This window comes from Alligator mississippiensis, chromosome 4 (genome assembly GCF_030867095.1).
Source record: "Alligator mississippiensis isolate rAllMis1 chromosome 4, rAllMis1, whole genome shotgun sequence".
Classification (NCBI taxonomy): Eukaryota; Metazoa; Chordata; order Crocodylia; family Alligatoridae; genus Alligator; species Alligator mississippiensis.
The window spans coordinates 222,004,020-222,017,425 of record NC_081827.1 but is presented as its reverse complement, the minus strand read 5'-3'; the positions used below and the strand labels follow the sequence as shown (position 1 = coordinate 222,017,425).

The 13,406-nt window shown below is 44.2% G+C and overlaps 1 protein-coding gene across 6 annotated transcripts in view; it reads left to right on the top strand.

The window, feature by feature from the left end:
• The window catches only part of PKP4 (plakophilin 4), a 272,331-nt gene extending 259,150 nt beyond the window's left edge, over positions 1-13,181 (top strand). For all 6 annotated transcript variants that reach the window (XM_059727364.1, XM_059727362.1, XM_059727363.1 and 3 more), the window contains 3 exons: positions 2,535-2,666; positions 8,894-8,967; positions 10,051-13,181. In XM_059727364.1, the coding sequence (XP_059583347.1) occupies positions 2,535-2,666; positions 8,894-8,967; positions 10,051-10,296 (452 nt within the window). In that variant the 3' untranslated portion in view covers positions 10,297-13,181. The remainder of the gene's footprint in view (positions 1-2,534; positions 2,667-8,893; positions 8,968-10,050) is intronic.
• The last annotated feature ends 225 nt before the right edge of the window (positions 13,182-13,406 follow it).

Genomic DNA, 13,406 nt, shown 5'->3' with positions numbered 1-13,406 from the left:
AAAACCACCAGATTATATTCTAAAAAGTGAACATCTGCAACATTGATTAATTTGATTTCAAAAAATATTTTTGTCCTGGTTTACATGTATTTGTGCAGTGTACATAGAGGGGATCATATATAATACCATAATAGGAAGCCTTACTCTTGTATAGTGTGGCAGGGTGGGTATAGGTTTGTGGGGACTGTAGGTGTGTGGGTATGTGGGGTGGGGGGGAAGGTGCGGTTGTGTCTGCGGAGGGTGGATAGGTGGGGGTGTGGGGTGAGGGAGCATGTGTGTGTGGATATGTGGGGTGTAGGTGCATGTGGGGTTTCTGGAGGGCTCTGTGAGGGGAGGGTGGCTGGGGTGTGTGAGGGGGTGTAGGTGTGGGGTCTGCATGTATGGGGTGCATGTGTATGGTGGGGTGTGCACGTGGGACTTGCTCTACGAACACAAACACACACACACGTACCCCTGGCAGTGCAGCCTATGCTCCCTGGTCTGGCAATGCAGCTGGGAGCCACGTGGTGCTGGAGCAGTGCCAGGGCAGGAAGGCAGAGAAATGCCTGGGGGTGGGGCAGGGCGATGCTGGGCTGGGCTCCTACCTCCTGCTGCGGCTCCTCCTGGATCCTACTGCCCCAGGCAACTAGGAGCAGATACATATTTTCTAAATTTTTTAGGGGCCCTGCCAGCCAGATAGAATGGCCTGATGGGCCGGATCCAGGCCACGGGCCGTATTTTGCCCACCCTGGCCTAAGAGTTCTTAACGTAAGTTATTAGCAATAGGAAAATGATGCCCTTGACAGAAAGGAGTGGAGACAAATCATGAGGACAACCAAGTACATGTTCGGCAGAGCTAGGAAATACAAGGAGACCTGTTAATCTTATGAGCTCAGAGTCTGGAGTATAAAAAGTATGTTTATTGAATACTACAGTATCAATTCAAGTTCCATTGCAGACTAGAGCATGTTTAATTGAAAGACTATGCTGGCACAGTAGGACCTCAAAGTGAGGTTCATTGTTTGTTATTCTAGAGATACCATTACATATTCAAATGCCATTTTGACCAATATCAAAGTTTCAGTGGGCACGTCTACATGTTCATTAATACACCATAATTAGAGTGCATTAAGTTTAGTGCCTGTAATGACAAGTACTAACGTAGTGTGCTGTAATTTACACTGCTGTGTATTAGCACAGATGAATGGTTTTTTTGTCATGCTTGTGCACATTAGACTAGATCTACTTTGCATTAGCATGGGTTTTGCCTACCACACTAACGCACAATAGAATTAATCTACTGCGCCTGAAGCATCTCATGTAGATGTGCCCACTGATGTGAGTAAAGTCTGTCTGTTTCAGGCCCATGTCTGTTTCAGGTCTTTGGTAAGGACTTACTAATAACAAAATCAAGAAAAAGGTGTGGGATGTGGGGAGATGTCACCAGTTAAAATGATTTTTTTTAATTAAAGTTACAGTGATTTCCTAGCTCCCTTACAGACTGTTTGGTTTGATGTGCTGTAATTTTCTTCTCCAGGTAAAATGTGGAGATGATCTGTTCTGTACATTGTCATTGCTGACAGATTGATTGACCACTCTGTAAAACAGAGGAGGCACATCAAAATACAGATATTAAAGCAATCAAAATAGAGAGATTTAATTATTCATTGTAAGGATATAAAGTAACCATGCAGTTGTGTTATGAATGTATTTGTGCTCTGATCAGTTGACAACCATTATTAGCCTGAGCTGAGGAGTTTTCATTCTATGTGCTAATCAAAGAATTCAGATTCAGTGCATGTTTGAATTGATCATTTCAGCCAGTCACGTGCAGAAGTGTGCATCTTCTTTCTAAGGAGCTGTTGAGTTCCCCTTCACAGGACAGATTTAAGAGTTTCTATTCTAGTATAATAAAAAAAAATAAACCTAATATCAACCAGTCCTCAAACTGGTAAGCACTTGATTATTTTGTGGGTAGTGAGGTCTTCAAATATAATTGATTTTATTAGACATATAAAGTGTCTCATTCAAATCAGAACTGGTTGTAGGGTATAATTCAGGTGTAAACAGTCTAGGGCAGGTACTTTGTCTTTGTTCTTTGTTGAAGTTTCCAACTTCATTTCAGGTGATAAGTAATTTGTCACTTGTCCCTAGGGGACATCAGCTGAGAAATATTACTTATCAGTCTTCCTTTTCAGATTGGTTTTAGAAGTAACAAGTTTTCTTTTATATTTTTGGTACAGAAAAAGTATAATTTGTGCATATAACATTAACCTGTTTACTATAGTAAGAACTTCAAAGTGCATTACAGTTAGTAATGAATTAAAATACAACAGTGCCCTTCTACTTCGACACTTCAAATCTGCCATTGTTAAAAAATGTGTTTCTTGGGTTGTTGAAAACATTTGATTTCATGTGTACCATGCAGTGTATCTGAGAGTGCTGGTAATTCAGTAGCCAAGCTGAGCACCAGATTTCTAGCCATCACTTTCATTTTCCTAAAGTGCTTTTTCCTCCCTATACATTGATACTCTCTCTTATGTTCTTTTCCTCAGTTGGCAGCACATCTTCATCGCCAGCACTGTTAGGAATTAGAGAACCTCGTTCAGAATACGATAGGACGCAAACTTCTATGCAGTATTACAATAACCAAGGTGATGTCATTACACATAAGGATATGTATACTGGTAAGTTACCAGTAAGACAAACTTTAATTAAAATACTTTTAAGATGCACCTTATTTACAGAGCCCATATTATGCATATGGAAATGCCCAGTGTATCTGAATGAGAAGATTTAGTTCACGTTTGTCTTAAAAATGTGAGAAAATGAGAGTTTAGTGTCTAAAAAAACAGTGCTTCCTTTTAAAAAAAAGTTACTTTTGATCATAACAAACAACATTTTTATCAACCAATGCCTGTTGCAGAAAGTTGATTTTTATAGTTTTATTCATAAATCTTAGGAAAATTACACAAAGACTTCATCATCTCATTGATCTCAACCTCCCCCCCAACAAAATATTCAATTTGCACCCCCCCAAAATATCTTGCACCCCTCCACCAAAAAAATATTCCAAGTAAGAAAAAATTGAAAAAGGAATACACAAATTCCATGCTTGAAAGCTTATTATTTTAAAAATCCCTGATTTGACTTTAACTGCTGCTGAGGGACAAATCTTAATTGTGTGGTTATCTTTTAAACTATGAGTTCATGCTACTGTTTACTAATGATGTATGGTTTCTATGGCAGTTAATCACTATGTTACATTACAAGTGTGGCATCACAAACACTATGTTGTTTTCTAAGGAAATGTGAATTAAAAATATATAGTCTGCGATTTGTTTGTCCTGCTAGCGTTGTTGCATATATACTTTATTTAATTTTTCATTGTACTTTTGCCAGATAAGGATTTTATTGCATTGGTAAATATCATAGTGGTCTTTAATAGAAAGTAAGCAGGGTGGGTAAAAAGAAGTAGTAATCTATTTGGGTCTCCTCTGATTATTTCATATTCTTATTTTTGTACTAATGAGTATCTATTTAAATATGACTGAATAAAATGTTGTGCATGCTGTAGATGTAACCTTGACTTTTATCTTTATGTGGATAAAACTGCTCATTTTCTAAGTGTGCATAGAAGTGAATTAACCATAAAAATTAGCACTTATATATCATTTTACAGATGGAAATTTATTTGTAAATCTTTGCTAATTCATCCTCACAAAACCCCTAAGAGGTAGATGATGAATGGGAGTAACAGGGTGCTGTCTCCAGCGGTATTTTTAAAGGCTAATGAATGGGGCAACCTTCAAGTCCTGCTATATTTTCCTTCTTTGGAGACCAGCTTCCCCCCCTTTGCTCTCCTGCCACGACTTGATGTCACTTGGTTCTTAAAGAGGGAGGCTGACCCAAAGGTTCCCAGATGGACTCTAAGGCTCACCACTTGCAGGATAATGAGCTGTTGCCTTAAGGGCAAAATGCATGCTCCAATCTTCCCTTGATATGCCCCATGCCTCACAGATGTTTATAATTTTCTCTTTATGTTGGGGTCTCAGCCGCTGTGGGCTTATCCCCCACCTCTCTAGCTAGGCCTGTCAGTCAAAACCCACTAAGCAGAGCTTGACTCCGAAGCTCTAGCTCTCTAACCCACTCAGGCTTACAGCCCTCCATTTCATACTTTTCATGACACCAGGCCTACTGACCCTTCTACGCTGCACCCTTGTGGTGCCAGGCTGTTTGGGCCTCAGCCCCCTCCAGCTTTGCCCCTCTCTTTATAGTTAGGGCCGTTCGTCTAAGTCCACCCACTAGAACCAGGCTTCAAAGCTCCTAGCTTCCCTTAAAGCAACTCTGGGCCTGTGGCCCTAGTGCTTCACCCCTAATGCGGTAGGGCTTCTTGAGCCCTCTATCACAGCACTCCTCGGTGCTAATGAGACCTCCTCCTCCCCTATAGCCTCAGCCACAAACCACCAACCTTAACATTAAACGTAAACAATAGGCCTCTGTGGCCATATAAAGAAAATAAAGGTAAGAGTGGCAGACTGCCTGCTTACATGCGATTGGGCTTCTGTCTCCCGGTTTGTCGCATTCTTCCCGGGGAGGTTGTCTTAGCTTTTCCATAGTCATCAGGAGTCCCCCTCTCTGCTGCCCCCCTGGCCTTCTCCTCCTAGGGTTTATATGGTTCTGGCCTTTCCCTTCCAGTCACCTGACCAGCCAGTAGGGCTCGATCCTTAACCCCTGCTCAACTGGACAACTATACCTGGAAAGTTCTGGATTTAAAGGGGCCGCCCTGCTTCCTGGTAACAGGGCTAGTGTTCCCTTTTAAAATGGGATATCAACATATTTCTACGTGGAAAATCATAGGTATAATATAACTTTAGATGATCTGTGACAAGTCACAGATGGAGTTAGTGTCAGAGTAAGAACTAGAATTGAACAATAATGGCTTAAAAATTTGCACTAAAAAGTTTTTTCTCATTTGTCTTGTTATAACCAATACTAACATTTTAGTGGTTCTGTCCTGGTATTCTGACTTTGGCAATTAACAGCTGTTCATTTGTAGTGCTACAGGGGTGTATAGGTGTTTCAGCCTCCTGGCCGAATATGTATACCAATATTGTGTGCATTCTGCCTAAGTATTATACATAAGGAAAGCCTTGACCTAAATGCCATGGAAATTAATGGGAAGGAAGAAATGTAACATTCCTTTTAGGTTATGTTTAGAACAGTGTGCCAGGTGAATAGTTTAGGTATTATTATTAATATTTTTAATATTTTGAGAATAAGAGATTGTAGACCGTTTCTATCAGGCCCTGGAAAACATCAGTGGCTAGATAGTAGGCCTGTATGAATAGGGAAGTATTCGATTCAGATTCAGCCAATTCAAAGGACAGTGATTTGATTCAGAGATTCGAATCACTGTCCTGAATTGGATTCAGCTAATTCAGAAGATTCAGCGCTGATTCAGGGAGATTCGGTGATTCAGATTAGCCGGGAAGAGGCAGGCACAGCAGAGCAGCTTCTCTGGCTGTGCCTGCCTCTCCCCAGGCAGGGAGAGCCACGGGAGAAGCCCCCATGACTGCCCTTCCCAGCCCCCGCTCAGCCCCAGCCTAGTCCCAGCACTGTAAAAAGAAAATGCCTCACACTCACCAGCTGCAGCAGCAACAACTGGGGCCTCTGGGTGCACGTGGCAGAGCCCCCATACAGCACAAGGCAGTGGGGGGGGCAGCAGGGATCGCCCCCCCCACCCCGCCTGGCACCCACACGGCAGCTGCCCCGTGGCATGGTTGTAGCGCGGATCCACAGGGTGCTGCACACTGTCTGGGAGCTGGGGCTGAGTGGTGTCAGGCTCCAGGGAAACCACTCCAGCTCCGAGACAGTGCACAGTGCCCTGCTGAGCCACGCTGCACCTACACCAGCTGCTGCACATCTGCCAAACAGGGGGGAGCGATCCCCACTGCCCTGTGTTGCACAGGGGGCTCTGCCACAACACAGCCCCCCTGCGCAGCACCAGGGTAGTGGGGGGCAGAGGGGATTGCCCCCCACTGTCTGGCACCTGCACAGCAGCTGTCACATCGCATGGGTGCAGCGTGGCTCAGCAGGGCACTGCACATTGTCTGGGAGCTGGGGCCACTGGGGCTGAGCAGTGCTGGACTCTGGTTCACACGTGGAACCACCCCAGCTCCCAGACAGTGTGCAGCGCACTGCCAAGCCATGCTGCACCCATGCGATGTGACAGCTGCTGCACGGGTGCCAGGTCGGGGGGCAATCCGCTCTGCCCACCACTGCCCCGTGCTGTGCAGGGGGACTCTGCCACAAGCACCCAGAGGCCCCAATCCCTGCTGCCAGAGCTGGTGAGTACGGGGCTTTTTTTTGCTTTTTTCTTTTCTTTTTTTAAGTGCCTGGAGGCTGGGCTGGGCAGGGCAGCCATGGGACCTTTTCCCATGGCTCCTCCAGCTGTGCCTGCCTCTGCCTCGGCAGGGGAAGCTGTGGGGGCTGTGCCATGCTGTTGCTTGCCCAGCTGGCTTGGGGGGGTGCGATGCAGGTACAGCTCACTCTGGGCAGCAGCAGGGCAGAGCCCCCACTGCCAGTACTGCTGCACCCACATCAGCACTGGGAGAGGGAGCTCTGCCCTGCCGCCACTTGCCAGCCAGTACAGGAACGGGCAGGATGCGGGTGCAGGAGCACCGGGAGTGGGGGCTATGCCCTGCTGCTGCTTGCTTCCTTCTGCCTGGAGCGAGCTGTACCTGCATCCCGCCCCCCTCACCCCAGCTAGGCAAGCGGCCGCAGAGCAGAGCCCCCACTCCCAGCACTGCCGCACCTGCATCCCGTGCCCCCCCTGTCCCCCCCCAAGTAACACGCCCCCCGCCCCAGCTGGACAGCTTGTCCCAGCCCCTGTCCCTCCCTCCCCCATGCCCCTTCCTTCCCCCCAACCCCAACAGACTTACCAGCTGGAGGCAGTGGTCAGCTGCCTATTTAGTCTATGGCTGAATCTCCGAATCAGCTGAATCTTTTCTGAAGCTTTTTGGAATTGATTTGGATGCTGAGAGAATCAGCAGAGGTCACTGCAGGACCCTTCGCATGGCTTTACGAGCACTTGTGGAGCTCTGGTGTGGTGCCAGAGGACTGGAAAAGGGCCAATGTGGTTCCCATTTTCAAAAAAGAGAGGAAGAAGGACCCAGGAAACTATAGGCCAGTTAGTCTTACCTCGATCCTCGGTAAGCTTTTTGAGAGAATTATCCTGGCGCATGTCCACGAGGGGCCAGCAGGGGAGGTTATGCTTAGGGGCAACCAACATGGGTTCATTAGAGGCAGGTCCTGTCAGACCAACCTGGTGGCCTTCTATGACCAGGTCACAAAATCCTTAGACGCAGGTGTAGCAGTGGACATAGTCTTTCTGGACTTTAGGAAGGCCTTCGACACTGTCTCTCACCCCATTCTCATTAAAAAACTAGGGGACTGTGGTGTCGACACCTACACAGTCAAATGGGTCGCTAACTAGCTGGAGGGCCGCACCCAGAGAGTGGTGGTGGATGGGTCATTTTCGACCTGGAGGGATGTGGGCAGTGGGGTCCCCCAGGGCTCGGTCCTCAGACCCGTGCTGTTCAACATCCCCTCGTCCAAGTCACTGATGAAGGTAAAAAGCACCCTGTTCAAATTTGCTGATGACACTAAGATGTGGGGGGATGTGGGCACACTAGAAGGGAGGAATAGGCTGCAATTGGACCTAGACAGGTTACAGGGGTGGGCAGATGAGAACAGGATGGGTTTCAACACTGACAAGTGCAAGGTGATGCACCTGGGGAGGAAGAACCAACAGCATACCTACAGGCTGGGGGACTCGCTTCTTGTCAGTGCAGAGGCAGAAAAGGATCTTGGAATCATTATTGATGCCAAAGTGAACATGGGCCAACAGTGTGGGGACGCGGTCAGGAAAGCCAGTCACACCTTGTCATGCATCCGTAGATGCATCTCAAGCAGGTCCAAGGAGGTGATCCTCCCCCTCTATGCGGCACTAGTCAGGCCGCAGGTGGACTACTGCATCCAGTTCTGGGCACCACACTTCAGGAGGGATGTGGACAGCATTGAGAGGGTTCAGAGGGCCACCCACATGATCAGGGGCAGCAGGGCAGGCCCTATTAGGAGAGGCTATGGGACCTGAACCTGTTCAGCCTCCACAAGAGAAGGCTGAGGGGGGATCTAGTGGCCTCTGTTACAAACTAGTCAGAGGGGACCAGCAGGCATTGGGGGAGTCCCTGTTCCCCCGAGCACTACCAGGAGTGACTAGAAATAACAGTCACAAGCTGGCAGAGGGTAGATTTAGACTAGACATCAGGAGGCGCTACTTCACAGTCAGGGCGGCTAGGATCTGGAACCAACTTCCAAGAGAAGTGGTGCTGGCTCCTACCCTGGGGGTCTTTAAGAGGAGATTAGATGAACACCTTGCTGGGGTCGTTTGACCCCAGTACTTTTTCCTGCCATGGGAGGGGGTCAGACTTAATGATCTGCTCAGGTCCCTTCTGACCCTACCAACTATGATACTATGAAACTATGAAAATCGATTCAGAGCTTTTACTTGGTCTCCCAATTCAATTCGGATTTGGAGATTCGGTCCCTGAATCGGGCCCAGTGTCCTCCAAATCGAATCAGGTACCGAAGTTTTGCACAGCCCTACTAGGTAGGCACCTCCCTGAGACAGTTTTAAAAAAACAGCACATCCTGCATCCATGTAGGTAGTTGAATTAAATGACCCCCAAGGTTCCTTCCAACTGTGAATCAACACAGAGGGAATAAGCAGTGCAGACAAGTTCCTAAATATACAGGTGCTACTTTATTTATTGTAGGCATGATGACACTGAAAAGGTGGGCATACAAAAAATAACTGCTAAATTTGATACCATAAAATATTTTTTTACAGGGTCCAGCAAAGCTTCACCAATTTACATCAGTTCCTATTCCTCACCAGCAAGAGAACAAAATAGACGGCTACAGGTGATTTTTGAAATCTCATTTCAAAAGATGCTGCTAAAAAGGCTCATCCTATATTAGTGCTGTCTGTTTTAACAAACTGAAGGGAGATAATATTGCTGTTATATATACTTCTCATAAAACACTTCTAACATGTAGTCAGTTGTTTTTTATAGACTGTTACTGTACCTGGAGTTAAGCTATCAGTTGCCACTTTATTACCCTTCTAATTCCATGTCTTTTGGTCACTTGATTTCAATTTGCTATTGTTATGGTTGGAGCTGACACCCATCTCCTGACTTTTTGTTTTAGTTTCTTTAAGAAAATTAATATTCTACTTAGAAAACAGCTGCCTCACAAAACCAGTTTCTTATCCAGCTGTTTGACAATAAAATATGGCTGCCTCTCTCTGTGTTTTTTAGACCCATGATTCCCAGTGGGTAAAAAAAGACTAAGGTAGAAGAAAAATTTTCCATTGTTTCATCTTTCCTTTGGTAATCCTTCTCAGTGGTTTAAAAAATTAAGTCCTGCCTATGTTACCTATCCCACTGGTTACCTGTTCCACTGGTTGCACTTTATGATAATAGATCTAAAAAAATCCAAATGTTAGACACTAGGGGTGTTTATATATGTGCGCCATGAGTGGGGGGGGGGGGGGGGAGGCGCTTTAATTCAAGCAGCTCCTAGCACTGCTGTAATTGAAGTTCCTGGAGCATTTCATGTATCAGCATCCCTGCACTTCAAAATGGCAGCAGGGGTGCTTTATCTAAAGCTTGTTGAGCGAGCCATTTTGAAGTGTGGGAACACTTATACATGAGACACAGGAGGCTGCTGGAGCACAGTAATTACCACTCTGCAGCAGACTCAATTAATTGAGCCTGCTCATGTATAGGCACCCTAGATTAAAATTTTACAGATCAGTATGCAGAAATGTAGCCACACAACCCTTATTTTTCATGGGTAGATAATAGGTAGCTAAATGAATACATGAAAGCCCATTATACATATGCTGATAACTGACTCAGAAGCAAATTGAAAAACTCAAAGATCTTTTCCTTCAAACACGGTTATAAAATACTAATATTTATTTGTGCATTTTGTCAACAGCATCAGCAGTTATACTACAGTCAAGATGACACCAACAGAAAAAACTACGACACATACAGATTATATTTGCAATCCCCACATAGCTATGAGGACCCATATTTTGACGACCGAGTTCATTTTCCAGCTACTTCTGATTACACAACACAATACGGACTGAAGTCAACCACAAATTATGTAGACTTCTATTCCACTAGACCTTCTTATAGAGCAGAACAGTACCCAGGTTCTCCTGACTCTTGGGTGTAGCACCAGAAAGTTACACAGAGAAACATTCTATCTTTCTAATATTGCTTGAGAAGAAAAGGAATGGCCTGTTTGCTATTTTGATGATGAAATGTGGAAGTGAAATAAAAGAAGGCACAAGGAAGAGCTTTTTACAAGGAATTATCAGGAAGGTGTGAGAGAAATTGGAAGGGAGGTCTTTATGCTCTGTTTAGATGTTAGATCTAATTACTTGTAGCTCCTGTAGTCTGGTGAAGGTGTGGGCGATGTGATGAAAGGTTTGAGAATTGAGGAACATGAATTTGGGAAACGTGTAGATCAGATCAAATTAAAGCTGATTTTTTTTAATGTGAATAAAAGTCTTGCTCTGAAAGTTTGTACAGAAAAAATAAAATGGATGCCCTTGTTTTATTGCTATTACTACATGTCACGATTGTATGCTATTACGTCTTGTACATTTTTTCTGTTGGTGTAAATATGGAAATGCGACATTGGTTAAAAGTGCCATCATTTGTAATGAAGTGTGTCATTTTAACACAGATTAGAAAAGATGACATCTAGAAACTGAGACACAGAAAATCCAAGGAACTGTTATAAATTGAAAAAAAAATATCATTTTTGGTTTTTAAAATACCAGTGTAATTTTGAAGCACAAAGTACAGTCCAGTATATCTACACCTCTCCCATTCCCTGCCTCTTTCATAGGTTACTCCACTGCCATTTTCTATGCACATGGAAGAAAAATAAATGTGGAAGTCTCATCCATGTAAAGTTGTTCCCTGCTCATTTTTACTTTCTGTGTGTAATTTCAAAAGCAAATTCAGCAAATGTTAATCTAATTGCTAGGGACTTACTTAACTCATGGCCAGAAAAAAGGAATTTTTGTGGCTTGGTTGTAGTACAAAGAGCCGATTTCGCGAGCATTTTCCAGCAGCTCTGCCCCATACCACTAATTGGCAGAGGCCCCAGGAGGGATGAGGGGATGGCCGCCATCTGGGCTGCTGGCTGCCCTTTGTGTGGCCCTGCTCCTTGCTTCTGATTGGCAGAGAGGCCCCAGCAGGGAGGGGGCAGCCGCTATCGTGGCTGCTGGCTGCTGTTCATGCCACCCTGCCAGCCAGCACCTTCCCCCCCTGGGTAGGCTGCAATGGCAGTGAGGACTGCTGGCTCCCACTGGGGAGCTAGCATTTTATTTTATTTGTCTGAGTTGATTTTGTGGGAAGTTGTGGATTTTGCTGTTTCTGTGAAATCGCGAATTAAGTAGGTCCCTATTAATTGCATGTTGTAAGCAGCTTAAATATATCACAGTTTTGGCCATTTTCCAAGTTTTCTGCAATTCATACATTTCCTATTTGTAAAGTAGCAGCTAAAGCATGAAATTATATATGTTCCTCCCTTGTTTTTCTTCTAAACTAATATTTTCACTTAGTATTGTGAATCCAAGAATTTTCAGTTTTATCTTGGTTTTTGCAGAAAAAGATAGATTTCCCTTAACAAGAATATATAGTCAGCAGTCTGGTACACGTTCAACTTCCTCTATTTGCAGTTTTTGTCCAAAAAAAAAAAAAACCACCACTCAATCATGCATCTTCCCCTGACTATAGATGCAACTAGATTATAATAATTCATGATAACTTGTCTTCACTGTCCTTTTCAGACAGATTTCAAAGCGCTTTACAAGGATTTCCCATTTCACTGATAGGATCATTGAGAAAAGTGAACGGAATTGCTTAAGGTCACACAACAAGCCAGTAGTTCGAGAACCCAGGTTCTCACACGCTGGGCACATCTACACAAGATGCTACATTGCCATAGCGATAAGCTATGGCAGTGTAGCTCATGGCTATAGCAACATAGCATCAGCAGGCACTAATCGTGATGCTGCCATTACTGCAGAGTAGCTCATTGCTGCTGTGCTATAGGGTCAAAAACAACCCATGTGCCGCAATCAGGGACAACTGTGCAATCAGGGGCATGTGTAGATGCACCCACTATTTATCAGATTACATCTGCCTCTTCAGTAAACAAGTGCCAAGAAATGAAAGAAAAATTCCCACTAAAATAACAAAAACTCAGACCAAACTCTGACTCCATTACAGCCATGCACTCTCCCCCCTCATTATTGTTGCATAGGAGCCACTGAGGACAGAATTTCTCTTCCTGTCTTGAGATGGTGCCTTCTTTCTCCAAGGAGATCTTTTAACACAGAATAGGTCTTCACTTTGAATTCACTGTCTGTCAGAACCACTCCCCAGCAGATCTTTTAGCAGACTTTTGCTTCACTGCCATTAGAGTAAGATACAAGCTCTTGGGTACAAAGAATATGACCCAACAGGCATTAATTTCACAGGCAACCATATGAGTGACTCTTATTTATATATTGTCTTAATGAAATAAAAGTTAAATGCCAAATACTATGTTGGTGTGCTCCGGTGCTGTACTCTTCATGAGGAGAGTCTTGAGGTAAATTATAAGAGAACTTAACTGAAGTAACAATTTGAAAGTGTTAGCAAGATATTCCAAGATCTTCAGCCAGCATCTTTTTAGCTTGGTAACATTCTGCTTGTCCTGGGAAGATTAATAAATTAGTCGATCATTTTGCACCCTGACACTAAGTGTTCCTGTGCAGATGGCCACAGCCCATCTTGTATCAATGTCACTCTGAAAAAATGATGGAGGAGACCATCTGAGGGGTAAATGGCCATGTGCTGCAGTGATTCTTTGCTGAGACTAAGTTCTATCAAGTTCAAATGCAAGAGACAAAGGAAATCCCCCAGTCCTGCAGCTCCTGTGCTGTTACATTGATTCAAGCTGTTCATTTGCTTCCATTTTATTGGTCTCATTTATTTATGTATTTTTTACACATTGTTATGTCTTGGTACTATACCAATTAAAATGATCTGTACAGTAAATTTGTTGACTAATTCCCTGCATACGTTGCTTCATATTTGGATGGGCAGTGGTTAGAAAAGGAAGAATTGAAGGCCTAGATTTCTTCCATCTTTCATACTGATTTTTATACTGCATTCAGACTTTCAGTCTGGTTTCAAAATGCAGGTGCATAATTGTGAGCTAAATTCCTTTAAAGTGAACTGTACTCACAATTTTGCATTTAGCTTGATACCTCCAGTGAGAAC